The following is a 27,631-nucleotide window of genomic DNA, read 5'->3' as shown; positions in this document are numbered from 1 at the left end:
TGATTCATCAATGGGATAAAATTATGTGGGCATGGCTAAATGTTCTATGTAGCTTATTATATTTGACGGAACATCAAAATTAAGCAATATGGTTTCAATGCTTGCCGGAGAACTATTAACCTATTATAAGCCAAGGGGGTAATCATTTTAGCGCAGTTCAGATGAAAGATTCGTGGGGTTTGGCAACTTAAAGGGAAGGATAGGATGGATCTATAAGAATTTACAATCGTTAATATATTCCGCCATTTACCTCGTGTAGTTGAACTATTTAAATATAGGGGGCTTAAGTGGGCTAAGCTCGGTTTTCCATGATACGAGTCGCTATATTGTTGTTGAGAAACCAAAATTGAGGCAAAAACAAGCAAAGCCAAGTATTAAATGTGCCGGTCAAGTAGAAAACTGATTCATTAATCGTATAAAATTATGTGAGCATGGCTAAATGTGCTATATAGCTATTAATATTCCACGGAATATCAAAATCGAGGAATATGTAAAATATAAATTTAATTCGTCAGTATATTTTTAATACTTTTCGGCATTTTTAGAAGTCAATATTGAACCGATGGTATACTTACGGTATATCGGTATATAATGGTATATTTTGTCAATATTCATCAATCTATTAAATTTCATTTTCGACGGTATATAGAAATCCAATAAAAGCTATTATTTAGAAAAGGCCAGTCAAGTAGAAAATTGATTCACTAATCGAATGCAATTATGAGGGCATGGCTTAATGTTCTATCTAGCTAATAATATTCGATGGAATATCAAAAACGAGCAATATGTATGATGGAACTTGGATAATTCGTCAGTATATTCATGGTATATATTTAAAATGATACAGTATATTTTGGTACATTTCTGAGTGTCAGACGATATATTTTATCAATGGGTCTGCGGGCACACTGACGGTCACAAATTTTTTGGCCCGGGACAACAACTTCTTTTTTCTGAATTCAGAAAAGTCCGTTGATATCCACATTGTTTGCTGCGCGCGTTCGTCCAAGAATTAATAAATAAAATAGGTTCAATAAATTTACGTTGGGTGCTCAAAAAAATTTTTCCATGCACAGAATAACAATTTAAGCAATTGATTTTGAAATTGTCGCGTCGTTGGCGCCGGGCTGTGTATCGTGTGTGTGTTTTTAAATATTTTTTTTAAATATACATTTTGTGAAAACATTGAAAATCCAACCATGCCATTGGCGCCGCTGCGCTAAAGTCTATCAAACACAGATTACGCGAAAAGGTGGTGCAAAAAGGTGATAAGCTGCTAAAAAAATTCCAATGCAGAAGAAACCCTCTGGGCATTGGGAAATATAAATAATAAAAAGAGTACAGATAAGCGCGCAAAATAGCAGAAAATGAAAAGAGAAATGACGGGCATCCAGCGCACCCCTTCCCTTGCCACCCGTTTGCCAGATAAGGCCTGCAGATAAACAAAAGCAGTGCACACACACACACACACACACAAAAAGGAACAGTTTAATAACAAGAAACTTGCTCTTTTGTTGTTGTTTTATTTTCGCAATTAAAGTGTGAAGAGGGGTAGTGTCCGCGTATGTGTGTGTGTAAAATGTTTACTCGAGCTGCATGTGAAGGAAAATGGTATTTTCCTACTTAGCATGATGTGTGAAAAGTGTTGCTGTTCTTGTTGCTGTTGTTTACGCGTTTCCTGCGAACCCCACACACGCACACATATACACTTAAACAGCATGCTGGAGAGAGAGAGAGAGATACGACAAACACATGGCCATGCTCAAGGTGTATTATTTATATAAGGTTGCCAGAGAGCGCTCCATAACATTTTTGTTGTCAGTTAATGCCAAAAAATAGAGTGGAAAACAAGAAAATAGTCATCTTGAGAAAACAAAAATATCCCTCACCATATAAAAAATACACCCTGGACGCTCTGCTCTCTGCACCTCCCGCGGAGCATTTTCCGCTGCTGTGCTGGAGTCAAAAGAGAATTGATTGTCCCATTCCGAAGGGGGCGGGGGTTGTCAGGCATTTGTTTTTTTGTGTGTGTTTCGTGCCTTTCCCACCCCTGTTGTCCGTTTCCTTTGTCCTCGACCAAGATGAAACAAGTTCTTGGATCCCCGTTCTCCCTTTTGCAGCTGCTGGGATCAGAGATGAAAGCCCTTTGCGACAACAGGTGCAACAGCTGCTAATGTGTTCTCCCCATCCTTCTCCCCATTTGCAGTTGCCTCGAGTGCTAATTAATAACCCAAAAATAATACAACAAATACCACAAGATCCATAACTTAATAAGTTTAATCAAAACACACACACATCCACACAAAAAATGGGCAAACTGCTGAGCCTGCTGTCACGCGATGACTCCAATTGTTGCGCCGCCAAATCCTACGATGTCTTCCTGGACTTTGAGAACGCCGCGCCCACAGAGACAGAGCGCGAGGTGTACGATGAGGTGGAGCGTGTGCTCAAGGAATCGGAGGTGGTGCTGGAGGAAATACAGATCTATCGGGTGAGTGGAGTGTTGATATCTGGCTGTTTGCGTCATCTAGTTGGGCTCAGGGGTTTTTCCCCCCCTTTAGACCAAACCACCAACCGGTTAGTGACAGTAATATTTTCTGTGTAATTCTTCGATTATATATTGGGCTTAAGCGCCTAAGGAGACCCGTCTGAGCTGATAATTACAACTTGTTAAAAATAACAACAAATGGCACACAATCAAATGAGCAAAAACAAAATCAACAATAAACGAGCAACAAATTGAGCATTTAACCTTTGTCAGGGTGAAAGAGAGAGATAGGTAGAGCAAGAGAGACACGAGACGACACGACACGACACACTCAACAGTTATGTATGTTATCTTTCACTTGCTCGCTCTCTTCTCTTCTGCTGGCTGCTGGTACTACGATTATCGTTTACACGATGCATTCGTCTTGCGAAAACGAACAAGAAGAACGGGAATTGGCCTGAGTATTTAACATTTGATATGGGCTCTTAATTTTTACCGTATTACCATATTTCTATTGCTCTCTCTCGCTTGACCTCTCTCCCTCTGCGATCGTGGATCGGTTACACGATGCATTCAAACGGGACAAATTTCTGGTTATTGAAGTGAAAATTGAAAATGCTTATCGCTTTAACAGATAACAATGTGGACGTACAGCAGTGGTCTGTACAATAATTTGACATGCATACATATTTGTACTATTCGAAATGCTTCCGTGTAAACGTGGTGTCTTTCTCTGTGGTTTCCCTCCTATTTGGTTAGTTCGCTCTGACTCACACACGTGCCCGCATGATCAGTGGTGCGGCCAGTGAGAACTTCTTTCATTATCGCTCCACTGACGTCACTGACAAACTTTTGCCGTTGCTTTTCACACACTCTTTCTCTCTTGCATTCGTCTCTCACTCTTTTTTCGGGGAGAGAATTAGTCACAGCTCAAAGGCGGCTCCACTCTCAACGCGTTTTTTCTGTTGACCTTTGCCTAAGCGCCTAGATTCGAGTTCGAAAATTCGACGCTTGTTTGTGTGCGAAATTATTAATTGGCTTTCAGACAGAACGGGACAGGGATAGAGAGGGTAGGGGCGACAGACGGCAAACGGCAAACAAATGTCAGGCCCAAAAAGCTTTAATCAACGCAAATGAACTGGAAAATGTGTGCCAATGAGCTCATTTCCCTTGTGTGACCCACTGAAGCACCAACAAAGACGACCTCTGTGGCCATTTAACCCTTGCGCTGCACCGCACCGCATCGCATCGCACCACACCTTTGCCTTTATTCCTCTTTTTCAGAGTCGATCCCAGCCGAAACCAACTACTTAAAATGCGCTTAATTTGTGGCCTGAATTTTAGTTTCATTGCAACTTTTTTGATCCCCCTCTTTAGCCACCAACCATCCTCCTCCTGAGTGGGTGGGTGGCTTTGGCATGGGGTGGAACTGGTTGCCAAGGCAAACAAACTGGTTATGGAGCAGGTGACCCCCTACTTACCCCCTCATACAACAGAAAGAGAAAAAAAAAACACAGAACTTTGGCAATGCGCCAAAAGCTGGAAAAATGGAAAAAACTTGGTGTTCTCCTTTTTGCTGCTTCTGCCTCTCCGCTTCCTCCGTGCCTCCATCTACTCGCTATAAATAGAGTGAAAAATGCGACGAGAAAAAATCGGACGACTTTTTGTTGTTGTTGTTTATTTTGTTGCATTTGCTGCACCTCAACCAAAAGGCAACCAAAAACCAACCAAAAAATAAAATAAACTATCGCAAAATTTGCCAAAAGTGGCATTTATTTCTTTGTAAAGCAGTGTGGCCCTGTTGTACTATAACTTTATAAATATTGACCACATTCCGGAGTTATTTTGATTATTTTATTAGAGGAAAGTGCGAGTACTAAGCTTAAGCATGGTCTCCCAAGCGACAGCAAGAGAAAATATGAGAGAGAATAAAGAATAGAATCCCATACCACTTTCTTTCGACAGCCATAGGCATAGCTGCTGGCTTTTCTAGGTGATTTACCGGCACTTGTTAGTGTCTCTATTGTCAAATATTGGCCCAGACCAGATACCAGATATCGAATAAAAGGCGCCTCTTGTGTGTGCACTAAACAAACAACAACAGGGTCAACAAAGGGCCCTAAATACTAGTAACAGAAAGCAAAGCACACACACACCTGAACAATAACAAAACAACAATAAAAACATGAAAGGTAATATCATCATGTGGGTAGAAAAAGATGGATATAAAAGTTTATCGGAAATGTGGGCCAAACACCATTGAAATTTGATGAGCTACGCGAGTACGAGTGTGTGGCACATGTATATATTATTTAATTATATGAATTAACCCATAAATATTGTGGTTTTTCATGCCATTGACAGCCCAGGCGATATCTGTGGAACACATGCGAGTAATCCAATACGAAACCTTGAACTGCATTACACAGAAAAGCAGAAAAGCAGAAAAACAAAAGCACAAACAAAATGCGAAATGCTTAACAGAACGAACCACAGAACAGACTTTTGTGGTCTCGGGTAATCAGTATATATCTGAAGGGTAGATTTGCGTAATGTGTCATGGAATTACTTACAAATTGAGTCATTAAATAGCAAACTGTTTTCAGTGCTTTCTTTTAAGGTTTGCGATCAAACTTGGAAAGCACTTGCGAAATCTGTTATAAGCCCCATAATTCCCTCCGTAAAATCCCCCCTTTTAAGCCTCCGATTAACTAAATTCCCACAGTTTATATTCCTGCTTCCACGCACAAAAAAGGGGGAGCCCTTAGCCCCAAAATTGATGTGCGAGCGACCCATTTAAAAGACTGCGTTCCGCTGCTCCACATACGAAAAGCGATTTATCGTCATCATATACGAGTATGCATAAATACATTTAAGTATTTAATGTCAGTTTTACAATGGAAGCAGACAGCAGACTGCAGCAGCAGCAATCACAATAATCACAGAAACCGAATGAGCAGTCATTAGACACTTATATATGTATATACATATGTATATATATATTCTCGTACCTCTCTTCCAGTTTTCATTCCCTTTCCACGAACCACTTAAATGATGTGCGCGAATACTAAAACACAAACCGGAGACTCAGGCAGAGCGAGAGGGAGAGGGAGAACTTCCGGCGTGTGGTGGTCACTCGGTTGGCCAGTCAATATAATTATTATAATGTGCGTGCCAGCGATCAGCATTTGAATATTATAACATAATGCCCCTCCGAGTATCCATAGGTGCATACATATATGGCGATCCTATGAAAGTGTGCAACAGATCTAACCGCTTCATCAATTTCCGTTATGTAAAACTTCCATTTTGTAATGGAAAACCCCTCTTTCCCCTTTGGAGACCACATTTTATATCATATTTAGTAGATTTACTGCAGGTTTCACTTTCCTATCCGTCCGTTTTGATGGCGGGGGCGGGGGGGCCATTTGTTAATTGTTTATGGATTTTGGACTTATTTTCGTACCTATTTCCGAGGCCATCAACTGGAAATTAATTACGCCAAAAATAGAGAAACCCAAACAACGTAAACACAGTTCCAAGTAAATAAATGGAATGTTTAAAACATTTCATTGCTTTCACAAATGTGTATTTAAGTTTCTTTTGCTCTCATTTTGAGTACTCGCACATTTGTGTGCCCCAACGTGGGTGGGGGGATATGCAGATGTGACAACTAAAGTGGGGTTCAAGACTTCGAATGGGAAAAGGGGGAAAAGAGGGCTAGAACTTTATACCAAAATGTGCTATGTGGAGTTTTGGTGCATTATTTCTTAGTTCTTTAGTAGCCATAAAATATTGCAACGCACTGTAGGCGGTGACACATTTTTGTGATTGTGTGATTTATTGAAATGACACTGAGAACAGAGTGTTGATTTGTTAACCAAATTTAATTCAATTGAATAAATCGCTGAGCATTTCTTTGTTGCACTCTCATATGCCATATGCACAAGGGTTAAGCTATTTAAACGGCAAAACAACAACTTGGCAACGGCAAAAGTTGAAGTACATCTTCCATCGTTGTCCAGTGTCGTTTACCTGCCTCTGCAGCAAATGCAGCATTCTAAATATTTCTCCATTCCCAAAAGCATCTTTAAAATTGTCAAATGTATAATTTACGACATCTGTGTGGCTGGGGCTGGGACTGGGACTGGGACTGGGACTGGGGGCTGGTTCTTCGCCCCCGGTGTCTGTTCTTGTCGTCTGTCTGGTGTCTGGGGCCTGGCGTCTGGGTCTCTAAGCAGCTTAGGAACTGCGTGGAAAGTGCAACAACAGCAAATAGCAAAGTGCAGCTGCTTTTACGGCAGGCAGGCGTCTGTGTGCAGAAAATTATTTTTGTTATTCTTTTACGAGCCAACCGTTTATGAGCACGGACGGACCTGTGGTTTTGGTTTTGGTTTTTTGTTTAACATTTTTTGTGTGTAATTTGCACAAAATAAACAGTCCACAAATGTTTTATGTCCCACTGTTAACCCAATTCCCAAAAGCTGTTTTTGCATTTTACAACACTGCCTAGGTGCAGTGTGTAATCGATATGCAGATCCGATACCAATTCCTCCTCCGCCTCCCCCCCACCGCCATCTGCGGAATGGCAAATGTGATTTATGTGCCGCCTTAATTGAGAAAACAAGAGGGACAAGAGGAGAGTGACACGAGGAGAGAGAGTGACATGTGTAATATGGGAATGTGACAGCTGTCCTGCTTCTGCTCCCTCTCTGTCTCTCTCTCTCTCTCTCTCTTGGCTGCAGTGGGGGACATTGACATTTGTGTGGCTGCGACGGCGGCCCCACGCGGAATGCGTCAATCCCGGGCTCCAGGGCACACACACACGCACACACACAATGCTTCGTGTTGTGTGAGCGCTTCCGATAAGCGGCTGTCGATAATTGGAGTGCAATCATTTGCCATATCGAATGTTTCGTTGCTCTCTCTTTCTATCACTCTCCCCTTCTCTGTCCCCGTCAGGATTGCTGGCGACATTGATAATTTCACATGTTTATCTAATCTTTATTACGTTCGCTGGTGTTTTTATGGCTTCTATACCCTTCCAGTGATGGGGATACTATAAATATTGCACAAGAGATTGAAAATCTGTTCTACTTTAACTATTAGCCTTAGTGCCAGTATCTTTCTATCTTTCAATACTATCCCAATCGAATGAATATCAGACTATGAGCCTTCGAAACGATCCATTTGTTAGGGTATCTGGCTTTTCGGTCAACGTATTGCTTTTGTTCCCGTTCTCTGATTATCTTGATAAATTACATACGGACTGTGGCGCTCGTGACACCGAAAAGCCGCCTCATACCGTGTGGCCATGGCCCTTGAGAAAATTAAGCCATTCTCTCACATTGTTATGGCTTATTTTCGAGTTGAAATAAATGTTAATTGAATTTCCAACTCACGCACCGCACCATTTGCGGTTGATTTACATGCCACATACATATGGATTTCTGTTGGTACAATCTCCAGTGATTGTGGTAGTCCTTTGTTCGCACTTACTGTGCGGTGGTATGGGATGGTAATGATTCACTTCCATCTAGAGCTGATGCGTAGGCCCTGGGCCCTCATTGAATGACCAAATCTGTTGCAACAATTGTGTGTGTTTTTTTTTCAGCTGAAAGCACGGATGCATCTGTCTATTTTTATTGCATTGCCTCAAGTGGTAATTGATCTTCTAATTGGTGTACAATGATGCCACAGCATCATCAATAGTTTAGCCATAAAATCACCTCACTCCCTATTTCTCTATCTCTCTATCACGCTATAAAGCTTATTTCTGTATCTGCCGACAGTCAACGATCGGTGGTCGGGGGGGGGGTCTGTCTTGTGACTCACTAAAGCCATGGCTGTTCAGTCTCTCTCTCTCTCTCTCTCTTTCAGACTTGGGAGTCAGCGGTTTCCACAGAGAGCACAGTGGAGACTTTTGCAATACACATGTTGCTGTCGTTGATAGCAAACTTTGAAACGAAACGGGAGTACAAAGAACATTCTGAGTGGGTCCAGGCGGTGGGGGGGTTGGGGGAAGTCTCTTGTCCATTGAATAATTAAGAAGTCAGTCCCGTCAGCGGAAGGAGACGAAAGATATCAAAACATAAGCACAAGTTTACATGCATACATAATTGAATAATGGGGCAATAGAATTTTTAGGGTATTCCGCACTCGGAAATACCCCTTGCAACAACAACACAAGAAGGTGACAGATCTGGCTATATTTGTATATATATTTCAAAATATACTGCATGTGGCCTAGCGATATACAACCCATACAACCCCCGCACTCCACGGCTATAGGGTATGCGAATTATGAAATATTTATGATTATGTACTCGGGCCCGGGGTGGCGCTATGTGAAAATCGTAAGCTGCACCCCGGCTGTAGTCATCATCATCATCATCATCATCATCGTTGTCGTTGTCGTGTCGCTTGTTGTTGTCATCCAAGGCGTCCGGGTGTCTGTGGGAGCTGTCACCCGTCACTCGATCGGGCACTCGTGCGTTGTCGCTTTTGGGGTCTCGTCTCGTCTCCTTTGTTCTGTTTTCATTTTCCATTTGTCGTGTGTCGGTTTTCTTTAGCCTTTTTCTTATTAAAAATAAATTATGAGAAATTAACAGTCATAAAAGAATCCATTTTACTCTCTCTCTCTCTCTCCATCCCTCTCTCTTTCTTTGGTTTTGTGTTCTTTTCCTGGAATAAATTTGCATTGATTTGTTGTCCCTCTCCGTCTCCGTCTCTCTCTCTCTCTCTCTCTCTCTCTCTCTCTCTCTCTCTCTCTCTCTCTCTCTCTCTCTCTCTCTCTCTCTCTCTCTCTCTCTCTATCTCTGTTCGCTGTGGCATATTTTGTGTCATTTTGTTGTTGTGTTTGTTCAACCATTCATTCATTGATTCACTTCAACGTGTTGGGAATTTCAATCACTGTCGCTGATGATGCAAGCCAAGGGAAATTAGATAAATGTACTCTGGATATCGATGCAGTTGAATAAATCGATAAACGTTCGTTGATGAATTGCACAAATGTTTCGATAAAGTTGCTTGATGAATTGCCATGTCCTCTCGAGGGCGTTGCTTTGCAGCGAGAATCCAACAAACTTTTCTTTGGCTATCTCCTTCTGTAGAGGCAAAACACATGAGAGAAACTATTTGATAGCGTCACGCGTTTCCATTGTGGGCGAAAGTCCGATCCGGAACAGCAACAGGCGATTGTTTGGATAAGCAGCTCCCTCTCGGTCCCTCTCGGTCTCTCTCGGCGCCTGCAGTAGTCCCTGATTTAAGTGCAATCATTAAAGTCTGTATGACACTCGGCTGGAATTCCACACAAAGACAGAAGTTGAGAGCACAAGCTTTGAACATTTTGCATCCACTTTTGATAGAATATCAGCTATTATTTTCTTTAGAAAAGTTAGTGAGGAGAACAAAAATAGATTACTCAGAGTAGCCCCAGAATAGTGAGTGCATAATTAGTTGAAATGGTTATCATTAAGGAAAATATGATGTCATACAGGCCCTAAGAGGCTGTCATCGATGATTATCTAGAGCAAAGCCAACAAACTATCGCTTTGTGTGCAATTCTCTTTCCCCCTGTCTCCATTTCTGGATTTCTGCATTTCCGCACTTCCGCATTGCTGCCTCTAATTTCATTTTCAATTAAAAACACTTCCATTCTGCGGCAGATGCAACACTCACAGCCAGAAGTTAATTAACTATTCAACTAGATGTAAGCGGTCGTAATCTGCTGCTGCTGTGGCTCCTCCATGGATGGAAACCCATTTTTTTGCTCTGCGTTTTTCTCTCGAATAAATGAAACGCTGACTGATTGCGCTTTTATGCTGAAATGTTGCTACTCTACTGATCATCATGATGATGATGATGATGATGATGAGTAATCAGTGGAGAAATGAGGGGAGACCTGGAGTGGAGTTTTGGAGCCGCAAACAGGGGCAAGCCGCAGCTGGGGTGGGTGTCTGTTAATTAAAACCAAAACTAGAAACAGTTACAAAACGAAACAGTTACAGCTCTTCTTTCTCATGCAACCATGAAAGAGTCATGCAAGTTCAAGTTTGTTGTGGTTTCTTCTCCCCTGCTCAGAGCTCTTGTTTGGACGGTAAATGCTTTAGCAGACAGCACGTGTACGCGGACAAATGGAGCACAGCCAAGTTGTTTGCGGGACGGATGCTTGGATGGTTAGTGGATGCGCAGCGTTGATGAATCAACAAACGATTGCTGGAGCGAGAGAGGAGGGGGATAAGGATGAGGTGGAGGAGGAGCAGGAGGATGGGTTTCCTGTGACAAAACGCAGCACCACCTACGCCCTTTGTTTTTTTTAGCTCTTCAGCACAAAATGAGCGAAAAGAAACAAAGACGAAAGCTTTAAGGGGGAACCGTCAAGGCTTCGGTTCCCTCTTCCAGATGGACTTGTCTGTTAAAGGGTTGCACTCGCTCTGAACGTGGACCCTTCTACGACTAACACTTGGCCATATGTAGGCCCTCCCGCCTCCTACCCTCTCGCTTTGAGAAATCTCTGCCTGAAATCTCTGTGGCATGGAATGCTGGTAAACAACGGGGCGCCCACACGGACATGCCAGCTCCCAGAGCAGCTAGCATCGCAGTTTCCGTTGCAGGCTCGCCTCCTCCTCTCAAGGGTCCTTACAGAGTCGCTGGCGTAAACGAGACAATGCCAGTAAATGGCGAGGGGGGGGGGGGGGAGGGAGGGCCAAGTCAACGACAGCAGCACCCCACCTCACACCTCGCACCGCTCTAGCCATCGACTTGTGTTGCCTTCTGTCGGTTTGTTTACTTGTTTGTGGGCGTTAAACATTCTGGACTGCCTCAAGTGCAAGCAGCAGTCAAGGCAGCAGCAGCCGGAGGAGACGACCAAGGACATGACTTGACTTACAGACAGGTGTAAATTATGTAGAGTGAAAAGAGATGCCAGCACACAGAGGGCATTGCGAATGCATTGCTATGGACAGACAGTTGCATTTTTATTATGATTACTATGTAAAGGAATAGCTGCCAAAGGAAACGGGTGTCTGCGTGTGCGAGTGTGTGTGTGTGTGTGTGTGTGTGTGTGTGTGTGGCCCTCCCTGTATCTGATGTCTGAGGTGTGTTTGCTCTTGTTGATATGCGCAGCGATTTAATTATAAACACACAACACGTGCTGCCCCATTACATTAGCACCACCAGTGGAGAAGTGGAGAAGTGGAGAAGTTGCCAAGAAGGAGGGGAAAGATAGGTGGAAACGAGTAGAGGTGTGTGCAAACCGAAAATAACCGCACGCCCAACCCACTCATTCACTCGAAACACCTCTTTCTATGGCTCTCGTGCTCCGTCTATCTCTTGCGCAGAGCGTGGAGCTTGGATCTTGGAGATTGGGGCTTGAACTTGCCAGCCCACTGAGCTGTGCGTAATTCGCATGTTTTCTTTTTTTTTTTGTAATCACAGAGTTGAGGTTATTTCTATATATAATCCCCCCCTTTAATATACATATGCCAATATGGGGAGGCATCAATCGGTTAGACACGCAACCACAACAGCCCAGGGGTGGGGGGGGAGCAGCATGTGGTTCCACCAAAAATGGAATGGAATTGAATGGAAGTTGGCAGGGGCCAAAGCCAGGCGAATCAACGCTTAGATTAGTGTCGTTTGCCAACACTGTTCTAGTTTGCAGGAAACTTTAAAGCTGCCTTTAATTGTTGATTACTTTTCGCACGACACTCTCGGCCGGCAAACGGGATAGCCATCTCCAGTTCAAATGATGAATTCGTTACAGTTATAATTGCCACTTGAAATGTATTTGAAAAACGTGCAATATGTTCGAAGCGAAGACAGGCAGCAATTGAAATAATCAACGCCATTTCGCTGCTCTGCTGATTGCATGGCGCACATGAAAAGTGAACTCCACTCCACTGCACTCCCCATCCCCATCCGAGTCCCAGTCCGAGTGCGAGTCCGAGTCCGAGTCCGAGAGTGGCATGCAATGGCCGTTGTTCGTTAGCTTTTGTGGTGTGCTTTTCCTTTATTTTAGTAGATCATAAAGCATCGATAAAAATCGCTGCTCTGCGCTGCGTCGGTCAATGGTCGGGCCACATCGTTACTGTTGCATGTGGCATAGAAATAAAAGCACAGCCCCCCCCCCCCCCCCCCCCCCCCCCCCCTCTTGTAATAAAATAAATGCATAAAATGTGGTCAGCTCTGGCGAAAAATGAACCAAGAAATGCCTATTAATTGCTCGCATGCCATACACACATTATTGACGGAGTTTTCTTCTGTTTCTCTCTCCCTCTCTGTTTACAGGGTGCCGGCAAGGAAATCCGCGAAGCCATAGCCGATCCCTCGCCCGAGGTGACGGGCAAAGCCTGGTCCGCCGTACTGCCGCTGGTCACCAAACTGAAACGCTGCTACGAGCACTCCATGGAGCTGGACAAGATTGTGCCGAAGCTGCTGGGCCAACTGGTCGGCGGCAAGTTGAATCCAACGCAGCATTTGGAGACACAGCAGGCCCTGGTCAAGCAGCTGGCCGAGATTTTAGAATTCGTATTGAAATTCGATGAGTACAAGGTGAGTGAGGTGCCGCACGGCAGCCCGGTGCAGTGTGGGTCGAGGGTTTGGGTGTTTACATGTCGGCTCATATTTGGAAGAGCCAGCACGCCCACGGGACTCGAGGCATGGCGCGTGGGTCAGGCCAGCATTGAATGTTGTCTTCTTTGGCGTCTGTTTGTTGTGTGTTTGTTTGCCGTCTGTATCTATGTATCTGCTGTGTCTGCTGCTTGGCCACCTTTTGTGGGGGCTGTCTGTCGACAGGCAAAGACTAACGAAGCCAAACCAAGTCTCCGCCAGCTCATGGCGCGCGTGGTTGCATTTTTAATTGACTGACTGACTGACTGACTGATATGTGTACCCGGCACTCGAAGAGTGTACAGGGTATATGGGATTCCTAACAAACTCCAATGGTTCAATGAGCCACATCTGCATGTCCCTTCGTATGGGGAACCCAAACACCCAATCGATGTGTATATTCCCGTATAATCCAAGGACTAAAGCTGCCTGTAGGGTATCTCCTAGTCGCAATACCGCCTGGTCTCAGCGACGAGCAGCGCGTGCTGCCGCTCATTGAGTAAAAATCTACAGTGAAACATCAGCAACATTGACACGCACGCCAACGAAATGGCCAACAGCCAATGGCCGGATGGAAACCACACAGTGCTGGCCATAAGTATGTCGATATGCAAACTAATCGCTGGAGACTGGGTTAAATCCAAGCCATGTACTAGCTGCAGACCGGCCACACTTTCTGTGCGGCTTTTATTGTCCGGTGGTGCCAAACAAAATCGATTCATTTAATGGAAAATCTCTGTGAGTCGCCGCATTTCCCATGGCTCGTTTCCGCTTGTGCAAAACTTTTCCTCAAATCGATTTGGTTGTGGATGGGGATGGGGAGGGACCCGCAAAGTCATTCTCCTTGTCGGAGTCGTAGTCGTAGTCGTCGGCTTGTTCCCTCTGATGTCTACCACTTTCCTGGCTCTTGATGGGAAGCGATGATGTTGCTGATGATGATGATGATGATGATGCTGTTGATGATGTTAAATGCTGCAAACTGCACGTTCATTGTGTGGCCAAAGTGTCAGATGCACTTGAACACAGATACTCGACTGTAAAAGTGTGTGTATATAGCTCAAACGTGCCTTCTAACTAACAGCTACTTCCGTTTCTCTATAGAAACCCATTGTCTCTGGCGACTCTGCGGCTCTGCGGCTCTGGGGCTCTGTTCTCCGGTTTTCATTGTCTCCCGTGCAGCGGCAAAGTATGCTGCAATATTTATTGACTTCACTTGTAACTGGCTTCATTTTAACGACATGCTTTATTGGAGTCATTCGACCAAACAAACAGGAGAGGGGCAGTCGTTGGCCTACGACAGCAGCATCGAGGGAATGTTGCACACAGCAGGACTGAAGCCACTCCATGGGCTTCCTGGAGCGAACTTCTGTGGCCTGTCGGACCGATCGCCGATCGCTCGGCAGCCGGTTAGTCAGCCAAGTCCTTTTGGCCAAAGGAATACCAATTTCCGGAGTATTTGACAGAAAAGGGAATACAAAATTTGATGGGATTTATTATATGCCATAAAACTAGATAACTAGATAATCGCAGCACTCATTTGTCATCGAAGTTTTCGCCCGTGCTGTAGACCGGCTGCAGGCGCTGCGGATATTTGCGGAGGTAATTGGAAAAGTGCTCCGCATATGTCGACTCAAAATTACGTCGACGCCAGGGCTGTGCTAGCTCAAAGTAGTTCTGATTGTCATTGTCATTGTGCTTGTAGTTGTAGTTATAGTTGTTTCCGGCCAAAGAGCGACTGCCGCCAATGTGGACCACTTGCTCCTCCTCGCGGCGGGCTTCGCTGGAGTCCAACTCGGGTCTAAACTGGGGCTTATACTCCGGCAGAAGCCGTGGCTGAACTGTAGGCTGGATCCTTGGCTGAACTGGAGGCTCCTGTTGCTGGTAGTACACATAGCCAGGCACATTGTTGTAGTTGTGATTGACTGCACGTGTCGGCGGTGGCGGTACCTCTGGTTCCTTCCTCTGCCTCTCGGGATTGTTGTAGCGCCAATTGGGAAATTGTGTGTACTGTCGCCCGGGGTAATCCTCTCCGTAATAGCCGTTGATGGTGACATAACGTTGCTGCTCCAGTTGTTCCTGTCCCAGATTGCTGTTCGCGCTATATAGATTGTCATTGACTACAATGGGAGCTCCAGACCACAGAGATTGCACTGCTGCTGCTGGGACGGCGGGATATTGTTGGGCGTAGTTCAGCTGCTGGGGAGTTGCATAAGCATTTTCCTGCTGTTGTTGTTGTTGTTGTTGTTGTGGTGGCAGATTGTAGCCATAAGCCTGACTGCTGCTGCCATAAGGTGATGCATATTGACTTGTTACACAGATTGCATTTATCATCAGTAGAAGCGATGCAGATAGGTGCTGTGAGAATCATTAAACGATTAATCATCTATATATATATATAATCTTGCGAATGGAGATCTAGCAGGCTGACTATTTTTGTTATGCCGGATTATATTATTGAAAATATTCAGTCTCGGTTCAGATTTGTTCGAAACAACACCTAAATTTTCCGTCTGTTTAGTATACAACATTTGTAGTTTTATTTTCTCAACCCGGGGGAAAATGTAACAAAAGAATGTGTGTATATTGTAAGCACTCACCCAGCGGATGATGCTGCTGCTGCTGGGGCTGCTGCTGTGGCTGTGGATCTGTCCTGGTCGCCGCATCATTTGTGACTGTTCAGAACGATTTATGCTAATAACGTATTTATATAAAGTTTCGCCATATAGTATACAAAACTAATGCATGTTTCGAGCAGCGCCTCTGTCAAGGTGACTGGATGGATGAGCAACGCCACAACAGCCAGCCCAGGCAGCGACTTGACTCAGAAATTCGTGGCATGGCGGCGGCTCGGCTCTCTGAAGTTATTTTCTCACGCACGGCTCGCAATATGCAGCCCTGACAACTTAAGTGTTTTTGGGCCTGGCTGTGGAATCGGGGAAAACTACGGAGTCGCCAGGTGCCCGGACAACGGGTAAATTGAGGTGTCACGTACAGCAATTAGATTTTAAAGTCTCAACCGTAATTAGAGGCAAACAAGGACAAGTGCTGGAAAACGTTTCATCGCAACGCAGACACTGGGCAAGTGCTTCAAAACTCGGGGCCGCAGTCCCATCGAAGACGGAAAGCCGACTGCTATGACACATTTATTTAAATTGAACATTTAGAATCTGGTTTTTTCTTGGGGAACTTTGTATTTACTTATCCATTTTACCCATTTTCCTGTAAACACATTTAATAAAACCACCCCAATCGAATTACGTCTCATCTGTACTGAGTTTAAAAAATGTTTTGCTTTCCGTGATCCTATTTACAGATGAAAACACCCGCCATACAGAATGATTTCAGCTACTACAGACGCATCGTGAGCCGCCAGCGGGTGGACTCCACGGAGAACATGATGGTCAGCACGGAGCTGGCCAATCGCATGTCCCTCTTCTATGCCCATGCCACGCCCATGCTCAAGGTGCTGAGCGAGGCGACATCGAAGTTTGTTAACGACAATGCCGACGATGTCCAAAACACAACGGAAACACTGGGCACCATGGCCAAGGTGTGCCTCAGAATGCTGGAGAATCCGTAAGTATCACATCAGATCACGAATTGTTTGCTGCTTGCTGCTATTTCGAAACTAATGCCATTTGTATTTGCTGTAGGAAACTGCTGCAACAGATCGAGCGGGAAGATACGAAAATGCTGGTGCTGCGTGTGATGGTTGGCCTGGTCATACTCTACGATCACGTGCATCCAGTTGGGGCATTCGTGCGCGGCGCCCACGTGGATGTGAAGGGCTGTGTGCGACTGCTGCAGGCCCAGCCAGCCATCAAGGCGGAGCCACTGCTCAATGCCCTGCGCTACACGACGAAGCATCTGAACGAGGAGAACACGCCGAAGAACATACGCAATATGCTGGCTGCATAATATCGGCGGGGGGGATAGGATAGATGCAGAGAGAAAGAGTTCATTAACGTTAATTTGTATTTTTATTTGTATTTGTATTTGTATTGATTTAAAGGTTTTATTTATGTAATTACACTAGGCTTCTGTATTATTTGTAAAGATTGTGTGTGCGATGCGAATGTTGTGCAACCAGGAGGCAGCCTCTAGTTTTATTATTTTTTTTTGTTTAATTATGTATGCATTTCGAGCACGTGTATTTTTTCCGTATTGTAATCTGTGTTTCGTAATGCTTTAGCGTGCCTCCCGCAACGTGACGACGACGGACTCGGACGTAAATATCAGCAGCAGCAGAAGCATCAGCAGCAGCAACAAAAACAACAACAACAACAAGAACAGCAACAATATTTAGTTAATAATCTAGCACTAATGTTAAGCAATGAAGAACCGCGAACCCTATTAATCTAACGACAAATTAGCGCAAAGTTTAAACCGATGTATGGTATGAGATAAATCCTAAATTTCACTACAAAAGAAAGCAGAGATTATATAAATATAAAAGGGAAAGAAGGAAATCTTTTAAATCAAATCTAGAGTATTTTTTTTGTGCATGATGTACGAGCGAGAGATAAAAAGGATATATACGATACGAGTAGATGTGCGATGCGAGAGAGTAGAACCAAGTGTAAAGATACAAATAATTCATAAATTAATTGATTACTATTCTAAACATAATGAATGCCTACCAAAACTGAACCACACAAGCAGAAAGCAGATGCATTTATATACTGAGTATTTCCACGCCGTCAACTTTGATAAACGTACTATTTGAAAAAAAAAACAAAAAACAAAAAAAAAAAAACAAATCTACAAATTACAAAATTCATGATACAATGATAGAGACAAAAGCTGCGCAATAATAATACTTTTTAAGATTTACAAAATAGACATAAACGAAATGAATGAAATGGCAAAACTTAACGCATACAATTTGTACCAAAAAAGAATGAGCAAATCACACAAAACTAAAAAATAAAAACTAAATAAAGATAAAAGATTTATATATGTATGCGATAAGGGCAGAACGAAAGTGAAAAGAACTATAGAGAATGCTGAATCAAAATAAATATCACGCAAGATCAACCAGACGACGAAGGATTGTTTTCTTCCCTTTCTCCCCTTTCTCTCAGTGCCAGTATAACATTCAAAACTCGGATCATGTGTATTTTTCAATATTGCTCTTTATTTCAATTTAAAGGGGCTCGATGGTCCATTACAACAGACTCTGGCACGCCCTAATCTGCCATCGACTTAGCCGCAGCAGCCGACCACATCCCCCGTCTTGCCTGTATCGCCTTGGCCGGGTAGTTCTTCAGGTGTCAGGCTGCGGACCGAGCGATCCTTGTGGTGGTCATTGTGCTGCGGATACAGCTCCATGTCCTCATTGTCCAGTTGAGCTGTAAGTATGGGAGGAAGAACCGGCTTAGTTGGATCTGATCCCGAATATTACCCGCTGTGATCCTTGCCTGAAGCCATGATCAAGGCAATGCTCAGGAGGAGGGTGCACAAGAGAACGAATTTCATGTTGGCTTGGTGTACAGATTGCTTCTGATGCCCTGGAGTGATCTGGCCTCCACTATTTATACTCCGTCCGGCTCTTAATTCTAATTTGCAAAAAACACTTGCCATTGCACAACCAGCAAGCTGCCCAGAGGCAATACTTCAATATAATGGTAATTGGTTTTGAATGCAGCTTGACTTATTTTTTCTTTTTTTTTTTTTTGATATTTGGCAGCGAAGGGTAACGTAACGCCATAACGAAACACATAAAGCTTAACAGTAATCTTTTTGTTTTTAGAATGAATTTTATATAACTAAACGAAAATGGGAGTAGTGTGGGGCCAGGGGGATAGATAGGCTAAAATTTCGTGAATAAAACAAGAGTGTCCGGAACAAAATAGGCATGGAGGAAAGTTATTTAGATAGTTTTTGGATGCATTAACTAATTGATTGTCTTCGTAGCGGTCGGTGACTCATGTGCTGTTGTTGTTGCTTTGGCGGGGCTTCAATATCAGCTTCCCCGTGTCATCGCAGCTCATGTTGAAGTCTCCCAGCACATTACGCGTGCGCGACGTGATGATCTGCGGCGCTATCACCAACTTTTGTATGCCTAAAATAAAGAGTACAACTGGAGAAGCCAGGGCGATACGCATTGTTGTTAATGGGTGCTCTGCGTGGGTATATGCACAATGCTCGGCCAAGTGGCTGCTCTTACTTAAGGTTACTGTGGCCGCTGTGAAGATTGGGTGTATCCAGAGGGATTCCGTCAGAGGCACAACTGTGGTGCGTGGATCCCTCAGCCAGTACCAGGCCCCGATGGCCGTGCACATCGACATGGCGGACAGTAGAACTGGAAAAGGTTCTGCTGTTATTACCGGTGTTTCCGCCCAAAAAAGAGCTTCACTTACTGCGCCATCGGAACGTCGGAGGTCTGTACGAGAGAACCACTTCGGTGAGTCGTCGTTCGAAAGCCTTCAGGTCTGCAAAGGACATATAAAAATAGCAACAACCAAAAATTAGTAAACATAGTCAGCGCGGCGTGCCTTCCTTTGGGGTGGGCTCCAACTCGCCTTCGCAAGCGGACGGTTCCATTGCAGCAATTTCCTCAATGCTCGTGGCCGATTTGATGAGTTTAAATTTGTCCAGCTTATAGAATTTTGTGTAATTGTGTGTAGTTGCATAGATTTTGACAGGATTTACATAGTATTTTCTTTTTATGTTTTTGATGACCTTTCCCGTTTGCCAGCACTGTCTCTTGCCCCCGTCTTCCAACACTTTTCGATTAACAACTGGTCACACTCGAAGCCAGAAAAGAAAAAGGCGGTCCGCCGCGAATTAAATCATACAATTTTCGCTAATTTTGCTTGATTTCAATCTATTTATTGAAACTTGCTAAAAGAATGAGCAACGCCAAGGTGCCGCCAGAGTGGAAGCGCCGCGTCAAGTCGGAGTACTTTAAAATACGGCAGCAAAAGCGGCACAAGCGCGCAGACGAAATAAAAGAGGCGTGGATAAAGAACTGGTAAGCGCGGGAATGTGGCGCTGCTATGGCAAGGAGATGTCTGGAAATAATACGACTTTCAATCCATTAGGGACGAGCACAATCACAATGTTCAGGATCTGTACTGCGAGTCGAAGGTGTGGCAGGCCAAGCCGTACGAGCCCCCGCATGTGGGATGCGTGAAGCGGGCCGAAATAACCAGCTATAGCGGCAACCCCAGTGGGCCTCAGCGAGTGCCCATTTGTGTGATCAATGCCGTGACTCCCATACCCACCATGTATACGTGGGCACCCACTCAGCAGAACTTCATGGTCGAGGACGAGACAGTGCTCCACAACATACCCTATATGGGCGATGAGGTGCTGGACAAGGATGGCAAGTTCATCGAGGAGCTGATAAAGAACTACGACGGAAAAGTGCATGGAGACAAAGATCCTTCCTTCATGGACGATGCCATCTTTGTTGAGCTGGTGCATGCGCTGATGCGTTCCCACAGCAAGGAGTTGGAGGAGCCTGCTCCAAGCACTTCGGCAAAAGCAGAGACAGCGGTGAAACCCAAGGAGGCAAAAGAGGGGGACGATGAGGAGATAAAAGTGGATGTTAAAGTGGATGAGAAAAAAGAAGACTCCACTGACGAGAAGAAGGAAGAGCCATCGGGAGCTGAGGCTGCTGTGGACGTAAAGCCCGCTGTGGAGGAGGTGAAGGAAAAGCTTCCCTTCCCGGCTCCAATTATATTTCAGGCTATCAGCGCCAATTTCCCTGACAAGGGCACAGCACAGGAACTGAAGGAGAAGTGAGTGCGACCTGGAAGGGCTCTGAATATTACACGATTACAAGCAAATCTTTAACAGGTATATTGAGCTCACCGAGCACCAGGATCCAGAGCGTCCGCAGGAGTGCACACCGAACATTGATGGCATGAAGGCCGAGAGCGTTTCCCGGGAGCGCACCATGCACTCCTTCCACACGCTCTTCTGCCGGCGCTGCTTCAAATACGATTGTTTCCTCCATCGTAAGTTGAACCATGGGTTAAACCCGCTGTCAACTGGGTTACTTAATAACTTTACGTTTTGTTTTTGCTATTTCTTTTCCTTTTTGCAAAAACAACAAAATTTTTGCGCAAAACAAAACAAATATTCTATTCCCAAACCACAAAAAAAATACATTTTTGTAAAATTGTACTGAAAACAAATTGCAATTTAGGTCACCATGTCCAGGGTGAGTCGTTGTTGTAGTTGTTGTTTCGATAACCACACGCACACACACTCATGCCGTTAGCTCGTCCACGCCTCCACATCATCATCTATCTGTCTATATATATATCTGTATATCTGCATATACTCGTATGTATTTTCTGTGGAAAAATTGGCCGAATATGTCTTGTATCAAAATTGATTTCTTGGTGTCTTCTCACCTCATACCTGTGTGGCTTTGCCTTGAACATTTCTCTCTCTTTTCGAACAAAAATAACGATTACCCTCATGCTAACTCCAAAAGCGTTTCATGGACATGTTGTAATGAGTGTGGATACTCGATGAAGGTCGTGCTAATCTCTATGATCTCTTTCAACAGGTCTGCAAAACCATGCGGGTCCCAATCTGCAGAAGCGCGTCTTTGAAGAAATGAAGACATTTGCTGATCCGTGCAGCAACTCCTGCTATATGCTAATCGTAAGTTTCTAGCGATACAAGTTTCCATGTAGTATTTACAGTAATGCTTATTGAGTGATTTCGCAGGATGGCATGAAGGAGAAGCTGGCGGCTGACAGCAAAACGCCTCCCATTGACTCGTGCAATGAGGCCAGTTCTGAAGACAGCAATGACAGCAACAGCCAGTTCAGCAGCAAGGACTTCAGCAATGAGAACACCAAGGATAATGGCCCCACCGTTAACTGCGTGGCCGAGGAAGAGGTTAATTCCATTATGGGTATGCAATCAGTTGGATGAGTGTGTTTTGTGTCCCCGAAATCAATTAGCAATCTCCTCACGCAGCTGGTATGATGAACATTGACAGCACGCAGTGCGTCTGGACGGGGGCCGATCAAGCCCTCTTTCGTGTCCTGCATAAAGTGTATTTGAGGAACTATTGCGCCATTGCCCACAATATGCTCACCAAGACCTGTCGTCAGGTGTACGAGTTTGCCCAGAAGGACGACGCCGAGTTCAGCATTGACGACTTGCTGCTCGACTATACTCCGCCCCGCAAGAAGAAGAAGAAGCAACGTCTGTGGTCGCTTCATTGTCGAAAGATTCAACTGAAGAAGGACTCGTCATCGAATCACGTTTACAATTATACGCCCTGCGACCACGCCGGTCCCTGCGACGTAAACTGCTCCTGCATACAGACGCAGAACTTTTGTGAGAAGTTCTGCAACTGTACCACCGAATGCCAGAACCGTTTCCCTGGATGCCGCTGCAAGGCTCAGTGCAACACCAAGCAGTGCCCCTGCTATCTTGCTGTTCGTGAGTGTGATCCGGATCTGTGTAATGCATGCGGCGCTAACGAATTCAAGCTGCAGAAGATTACGTGCAAGAATGTGTGTGTGCAGCGCGGCCTCCGTAAGTGTTATTTGTTTATTTGAAAGACTTCCAATCGCCTAAATGGTACACCTCCCTTTAGACAAACACTTGCTGATGGCCCCATCGGACATTGCTGGTTGGGGCATCTTTCTGAAAGAGGGTGCACAGAAGAATGAATTCATTTCCGAGTACTGCGGCGAGATCATCTCCCAAGACGAGGCTGATCGTCGTGGCAAGGTCTATGACAAGTATATGTGCTCTTTTCTGTTCAATTTGAACAACGACTTTGTTGTGGACGCCACACGCAAGGGCAACAAAATACGCTTCGCCAATCATTCCATAAATCCCAATTGTTATGCCAAGGTAATGATGGTCACCGGCGATCATCGCATTGGCATCTTTGCCAAGCGAGCAATTCAGCCCGGCGAGGAGCTCTTCTTTGACTACAGATACGGACCCACAGAGCAATTGAAGTTTGTTGGCATCGAACGTGAAATGGAAATCGTTTAATAGAGGGACGAACCATAACTACGTAATCGTATAATTATAAAGGACAAATAAATGTTCTATCTATTAAGCACTCATACAGTCTTGGCCACATTGGCAATAATGGGTTTGGGTCGTGATTTGAAGATCAGCTTTTTGGTGCACACGGCCCGCACTGTATACTCTGTACGCTGGCGACTCTTGTGCTCCTGGGCAATGGTGTGATCCAGGACTGTTCGTTCCGCCCCAGAAGTGGCATTTAAAAGGCTGACATCTTGCGTGGCAATGCTGGTGTCCAAGAGGCGCTGTCCTTCGTTGGATTTTGATTTTTCCAGCACCGCGAATGGCTTCTCAAGTTTCTGTTCGCGTCCTTGCAGTATGTGGTGGCCTATTATGAGAATCTGTCAATGAGTTTAAGAATTAGCAAATCATGTGGATGGCCCAAGAGACTGGTACGCACCGGTTGACCATATTTGTTGTAGTAGAGATCGCCAATGAACTGGTCATGCATATCCTGATTGCTTCTTACTTCCAGATCGCCTTGCAGCTCAATAATGGCCCAATCACCAGTCCCAGAACTTTGTCTAAAATGAAACAATATTCGAATGGTTAAAGCGATGCTGCGATTATGTTGTGAAAGGTTGTGCGTTGCACTAACTTTATCCTCTTTATCTTTATTTTATCTTTTTCCATTTTTCTGCTGTATCGCTCTCTTTCTTCTCACACCAACACCAGCTGTGTTGCTATCTCGCTCACCTCCTCGAGGGGGCACAGACTGCACGAGGAAGAGTGTGAAAGACCGAGAGCGAGAGAGCGAGAAAGAGTAAGAGCGTGGAAGGCGGAATTCTAGTTATAACCATGATCCGATATTAACCAGATTCGTCAATGTGGTAGATATCGTAATTTTCTATGGTTCTGCCCCTTCGGTTGTTTCGTTCCTTCAAAATTGTGGATGACACAGCTTTTCGTCCCTTTGAAAGACACTTGTGGCAGTGGGATATACAAAATTTGGTTGCTCTAACTCTTTGAGATCTAGGAGATAATCAAGACGGACGGACAGACATGGCTATATCGACTCGGCTATTGATGTTGATCAAGAATATTTATAGTTTATGGGGTCGGAACAGTTCCTTCTGGGTGTTACACACATCCACCACAAAACTAATATATCCCTCAACTCTTCGAGTACCGGGTATAATAACCCGAAAGACTTCAAAGAAAACATCGTATCTGGTTACTTAGAATTGTATTTAAGCTTCACAGCGGTTCACAAAATTCTTAAATCTATCCTCTAAACTTCTTGAACAAAGGATGAACACTTCCAACGTTCTTCCGACGATGTTCATAGTAAATGGCATCATCGCCGCCTGACATGGAGCTGAGCCCACCGGCCCGTTTCGTTGTGCCGCCTGGACGGTAGCCAGGCTCGCCCGGCAGCTTCTCATCCTCGCAATCCAAATCGGAGGCAGAGAGGACTAGCTGCAGAAGCTGCGCCTGTTCTTCCTGCAAGCCGTACATCAAGTTCGTATCCGTGTCCATGCCTTTGAGATGAGTAATAACCTTGTAGCTGTAGCCCTGATTGACAAGGAAACGTTGACGCTTCCGGGAGTAGCTCATCTCCATGGTGTCCTGCGAGACGAGTGTGTAGAAGAAGGCGTTGTACTCCTCAGCAATGGCGCCCTTTTTGGCGCGAAGAATACGACCCAAACGCTGAGCTTCCTGACGTCGGGAGCCACCATGCGAGGAGATTTGGACGAGCACATTGGCCTCGGGAAGATCAAAACTGGTGTCGGCCACTTTCGACACGAAGATTGTGTTGACCTGCGCAGGAAGACATTATTTGATTTAACAATTTGACTCGGATCTCACTAACATAACAGACCTTGGAATTGAACTTAAAGTTTTGCAGAATCTGGATACGCTCATTCTGCGAGGTTGGGCCATAGATGAAGGGCTTGTTCATCTTGATGGCATAGTGCTTGAGCGCAAATACATTGTCAGAGAAGACAATAGTTTTATCGCCTCTTTGCTCGTGGTATTTAATGAGGAACTGACAGCTGCGGAACTTGGAAGGATTCATGACATACAGCAGCATCTTTTTGGACGTTTTTGTGGTCAGATACTCGCGATAGAACTCTGGCGACATGGGGCACCAGACCTCGGCGCACTGCACACGAGCAATATAGCCCTTTTTCTGTAACTCCAACCAGTTGGCCTCGTACAACTTGGGCCCAATGAGGAAGTTCAGATCAGCAATCTTGTCATCCTCGCGAAGCAGGGTGGCCGTCAAGCCCAGCTTGCAATGGGATTGGACAATGGTTAGCACACGACGGAACATCTTGGCTGGAATGGTGTGGACCTCGTCCAGTACCATAATACCCCATTCCTGTTCCTGCAGCCAGCGCATTGTCTGCTCCGCTTCCCAGGAGCGTTTCTGCGTGTGTGTGATCATGGAATATGTGGTTACCAAAATGCCACATCCCATGGGCTTATCCTTTGCCTCCGAGGTGAAGCGGCAGATCATGCTATCATCCGCTGTAGACCACATCTTAAACTGTTGTTTCCATTGCTCCACTGAAACACCACTGTTACACAGTACAAGGGCTCGCTTGCGAACTGTGCAGCAGGCCGTGACACCCACCAGAGATTTTCCGGCACCACAGGGCAATACGATAACTCCCGAACGGGCACGTCCGTTGCCGAACATCTTACGCAGACTCTTTTCCTGGTAGGGGCGCAAGACGGCAGCGGGCTTCAAGTCAATGTTAATATCCGGATTGTTGGTATCATTGCGGAAATCATATTCAGCCAGCAGAGGATGCTCGATCTCAATGCAGCGCTTCTGGATAACTTCGATTTTCTCCTGGGATACCTCAAACGAGACAGTTTTCAGATTTGCTTCATCCTCGTCCTCCTCCTCCTTGTCGATCTTCTCGTAGAAGTCGGTAATATCGTCTGGCACAACGGCTGCACCATCAGCAGCGGCAGCAGCTGCACCTGCCGGATCCTCTGTTGCCTTATCATCTGCTCCAGGTGGTAGTTTTGTCCCAAACTGAGTGATCGCCTTGCTATCCACTGTGCCCTGAATAAAGCCCTCGCCTTCGCTGCGTATGAGGCGACATTTTTGTATAACTGGATCTTTGAGCAGCTTCTGAAGCACCTCCGGATGCGGGGACTCGATGAAATATTTGTTGTGCTTCAGAACCAACTTTACCTTGCCGTAGGAGAGCGTACACAGACGAATAAACTCTAGGATGCCCTCGGGAATACTTGTCTTGCTCAGGCGTTTAAGATACTCGACAATGTCATGCGTTTGCAGGCCCACAGAGACAGCGGCGTATAGACTGTACGCAGTCAGCTTGTACTCGTGGATGTGCTCGGGACGGCAGACGGGCTCCGAGATGGCAATGAGAAAGTCATGGGCATGCTTGTAGACCGGCGAGAAGGATTCAAGAAACACATGGCCATTGGGAGCCACCCACAGCGGGCGATTGCCGTGATCTGGACGCAGCTGCATCTGCCCCCGATAGTCTTTGGCTCCGTACTCATCCGTGTTGACCTGTTCATCATTGGTTTCAGCATTCTTGGAGGCTGCACCCGGTATACCGTCCGACTCAGTGGCATCCAGGCTGTCATTGTCCTCTACTAGCTGAGTGAAAGCCTCATCCTCAGCGCGGCGCTTCTTGCCTGTAAATTTCGCATAAATATACCGAAATTGTACCTTCTTCGTAGTGTCCCGTACTCACTTGACTTGTCGCCACCACTACGATCTTTTTTAGACTTTTTTGGCGGCCCCATTTAAAAAAAATTAAAAAATTTCGCAAGAACCCGACACTGCGACTGCCAAAACTCGGCTGACAATGCCTCACAAAAGGGTGACAACTCTGGGGCATTGAGTGCCGCTTCATCGTTCTTCTTTCTTCACGCGTATTTTCTCAAACTTAACAGTAGATCCTAAGGATAATATAGTTTTAAGATACTCACGTTTTTACCAAGATGGGCATGTTGCTGCTAGAGTGTCTAATTAACTTAAAACTAAAAAAATTGTTTTTTGTAAATAATCGGCCTGCAACCAGGGTTGAGTTTCGCGAATTTAGCGGCAAAATATACCGTCTGTACCAGGAAAATATACCGTCTCATTTTCAAAATATACCGAAAATATACCGATGAAAAACGAACTTAGGAAGCTCTTTATTTAAAAAGGATAACAACTTAAGCTAAATTGCGTAAAATAATACTAATAATAAGATTAATTACTCTTGTAGGTCCGTCCTATCTTTAATATTTACTTAAAAAAAGGCCTCGATGTCTTTTACCTAAGCTGCGATTAAATTCCTAAAGTTTTAGAATATTCGTGGAGAATGTTTGAGTACCCTCGGTTCACAACGGGTTAATTGTACTCTGTCCATGATCGCAAATCATATTCCTCGATTTTGATATTCAGTTTAATATTACAACCTAGCTAAGAGCTTCAGTCCTAGACCTATAATTGTATCCGATAAATTAATCAATTTTCTACAATATTGGCTAATTTTAAATATTCGCTTTTATTGGACCGTTTATAAAATAAGG

The 27,631-nt window shown here is 44.8% G+C and overlaps 5 protein-coding genes across 8 annotated transcripts; 2 read left to right on the top strand and 3 right to left on the bottom strand.

Annotated features, from left to right (window-relative positions):
- Positions 1-942: 942 nt before the first annotated feature.
- LOC6601382 (protein FAM49B) lies at positions 943-18,141 on the top strand. Of its 2 annotated transcripts, none has more exons than XM_002026482.2 (5): positions 943-1,265; positions 2,207-2,491; positions 12,779-13,042; positions 16,413-16,675; positions 16,753-18,141. In XM_002026482.2, the coding sequence occupies exons 2-5, from the start codon at positions 2,309-2,311 to the stop codon at positions 17,015-17,017; spliced, it is 975 nt and encodes a 324-aa protein (XP_002026518.1). In that variant the 5' UTR covers positions 943-1,265; positions 2,207-2,308; the 3' UTR covers positions 17,018-18,141. The 2 variants fall into 2 exon arrangements, with proteins under 2 accessions (XP_002026518.1, XP_026847789.1); XM_026991988.1 differs by lacking the exons at positions 943-1,265; positions 2,207-2,491; positions 12,779-13,042 and adding exons at positions 15,623-15,798; positions 15,855-16,070; positions 16,126-16,177.
- Positions 18,142-18,826: 685 nt separating this feature from the next.
- On the bottom strand, positions 18,827-19,736 carry LOC6601385 (nuclear envelope phosphatase-regulatory subunit 1 homolog). Of its 2 annotated transcripts, none has more exons than XM_026991954.1 (4): positions 19,597-19,736; positions 19,462-19,533; positions 19,269-19,403; positions 18,827-19,181 (listed from the first exon to the last, which is right to left on the bottom strand). In XM_026991954.1, the coding sequence occupies exons 1-4, from the start codon at positions 19,643-19,645 to the stop codon at positions 19,027-19,029; spliced, it is 411 nt and encodes a 136-aa protein (XP_026847755.1). In that variant the 5' UTR covers positions 19,646-19,736; the 3' UTR covers positions 18,827-19,026. The 2 variants fall into 2 exon arrangements, with proteins under 2 accessions (XP_026847755.1, XP_026847756.1); XM_026991955.1 differs by having other exon boundaries at positions 19,624-19,732.
- A 149-nt stretch (positions 19,737-19,885) lies between these two features.
- LOC6601386 (histone-lysine N-methyltransferase E(z)) lies at positions 19,886-23,153 on the top strand. 2 transcript variants are annotated; one of them, XM_026991952.1, is made up of 8 exons: positions 19,886-20,075; positions 20,146-20,847; positions 20,906-21,066; positions 21,258-21,272; positions 21,627-21,724; positions 21,791-21,980; positions 22,046-22,612; positions 22,674-23,153. In XM_026991952.1, exons 1-8 carry the CDS (start codon positions 19,954-19,956, stop codon positions 23,081-23,083), a joined length of 2,265 nt encoding a protein of 754 aa, XP_026847753.1. In that variant the 5' UTR covers positions 19,886-19,953; the 3' UTR covers positions 23,084-23,153. The 2 variants fall into 2 exon arrangements, with proteins under 2 accessions (XP_026847753.1, XP_002026522.1); XM_002026486.2 differs by lacking the exon at positions 21,258-21,272.
- Positions 23,042-27,095, bottom strand: LOC6601387 (chromosome transmission fidelity protein 8 homolog). The gene is made up of 3 exons (XM_026991953.1): positions 27,044-27,095; positions 23,520-23,643; positions 23,042-23,460 (listed from the first exon to the last, which is right to left on the bottom strand). The coding sequence occupies exons 1-3, from the start codon at positions 27,061-27,063 to the stop codon at positions 23,155-23,157; spliced, it is 450 nt and encodes a 149-aa protein (XP_026847754.1). The 5' UTR covers positions 27,064-27,095; the 3' UTR covers positions 23,042-23,154.
- On the bottom strand, positions 24,289-26,888 carry LOC6601388 (general transcription and DNA repair factor IIH helicase subunit XPB). Its single transcript, XM_002026488.2, has 3 exons — positions 26,806-26,888; positions 24,942-26,746; positions 24,289-24,880 (listed from the first exon to the last, which is right to left on the bottom strand). Exons 1-3 carry the CDS (start codon positions 26,855-26,857, stop codon positions 24,344-24,346), a joined length of 2,394 nt encoding a protein of 797 aa, XP_002026524.1. The 5' UTR covers positions 26,858-26,888; the 3' UTR covers positions 24,289-24,343.
- Positions 27,096-27,631: the final 536 nt, after the last annotated feature.

Source organism: Drosophila persimilis, unplaced genomic scaffold (assembly GCF_003286085.1).
Source record: "Drosophila persimilis strain 14011-0111.01,24,50 unplaced genomic scaffold, DperRS2 tig00000700-arrow-arrow-pilon, whole genome shotgun sequence".
NCBI classification, from domain to species: Eukaryota; Metazoa; Arthropoda; class Insecta; order Diptera; family Drosophilidae; genus Drosophila; species Drosophila persimilis.
The sequence above is the reverse complement of the archived record's forward strand: the minus strand, read 5'-3'. Positions and strand labels throughout refer to the sequence as shown.

What these genes read in the sequence shown, in the direction of transcription:
- LOC6601387 (XM_026991953.1), bottom strand. Translation starts at nt 27,063, where the DNA reads ATGCCCATCTTGGTAAAAAC. An exon ending in ATGCCCATCTTGGTAAAAAC is followed by an intron (nt 23,644 to 27,043) that starts GTGAGTATCTTA and finishes GTTTCATTTTAG; the next exon opens with ACAAAGTTCTGGGACTGGTG. An exon ending in ACAACAAATATGGTCAACCG is followed by an intron (nt 23,461 to 23,519) that starts GTGCGTACCAGT and finishes ACTCATTGACAG; the next exon opens with ATTCTCATAATAGGCCACCA.
- LOC6601388 (XM_002026488.2), bottom strand. Translation starts at nt 26,857, where the DNA reads ATGGGGCCGCCAAAAAAGTCTAAAAAAGATCGTAGTGGTGGCGACAAG. An exon ending in TAGTGGTGGCGACAAGTCAA is followed by an intron (nt 26,747 to 26,805) that starts GTGAGTACGGGA and finishes CGAAATTTACAG; the next exon opens with GCAAGAAGCGCCGCGCTGAG. An exon ending in ACTTTAAGTTCAATTCCAAG is followed by an intron (nt 24,881 to 24,941) that starts GTCTGTTATGTT and finishes CTTCCTGCGCAG; the next exon opens with GTCAACACAATCTTCGTGTC.
- LOC6601382 (XM_002026482.2), top strand. Translation starts at nt 2,309, where the DNA reads ATGGGCAAACTGCTGAGCCTGCTGTCACGCGATGACTCCAATTGTTGC. An exon ending in AGGAAATACAGATCTATCGG is followed by an intron (nt 2,492 to 12,778) that starts GTGAGTGGAGTG and finishes CTCTGTTTACAG; the next exon opens with GGTGCCGGCAAGGAAATCCG. An exon ending in CTCAGAATGCTGGAGAATCC is followed by an intron (nt 16,676 to 16,752) that starts GTAAGTATCACA and finishes TATTTGCTGTAG; the next exon opens with GAAACTGCTGCAACAGATCG.
- LOC6601386 (XM_026991952.1), top strand. Translation starts at nt 19,954, where the DNA reads ATGAGCAACGCCAAGGTGCCGCCAGAGTGGAAGCGCCGCGTCAAGTCG. An exon ending in ACTCCTGCTATATGCTAATC is followed by an intron (nt 21,725 to 21,790) that starts GTAAGTTTCTAG and finishes GTGATTTCGCAG; the next exon opens with GATGGCATGAAGGAGAAGCT. An exon ending in GTGTGTGCAGCGCGGCCTCC is followed by an intron (nt 22,613 to 22,673) that starts GTAAGTGTTATT and finishes ACCTCCCTTTAG; the next exon opens with ACAAACACTTGCTGATGGCC.
- LOC6601385 (XM_026991954.1), bottom strand. Translation starts at nt 19,645, where the DNA reads ATGGAACCGTCCGCTTGCGAAGGCGAGTTGGAGCCCACCCCAAAGGAA. An exon ending in GGAGCCCACCCCAAAGGAAG is followed by an intron (nt 19,534 to 19,596) that starts GCACGCCGCGCT and finishes TGTCCTTTGCAG; the next exon opens with ACCTGAAGGCTTTCGAACGA. An exon ending in TCCGACGTTCCGATGGCGCA is followed by an intron (nt 19,404 to 19,461) that starts GTAAGTGAAGCT and finishes AACCTTTTCCAG; the next exon opens with TTCTACTGTCCGCCATGTCG.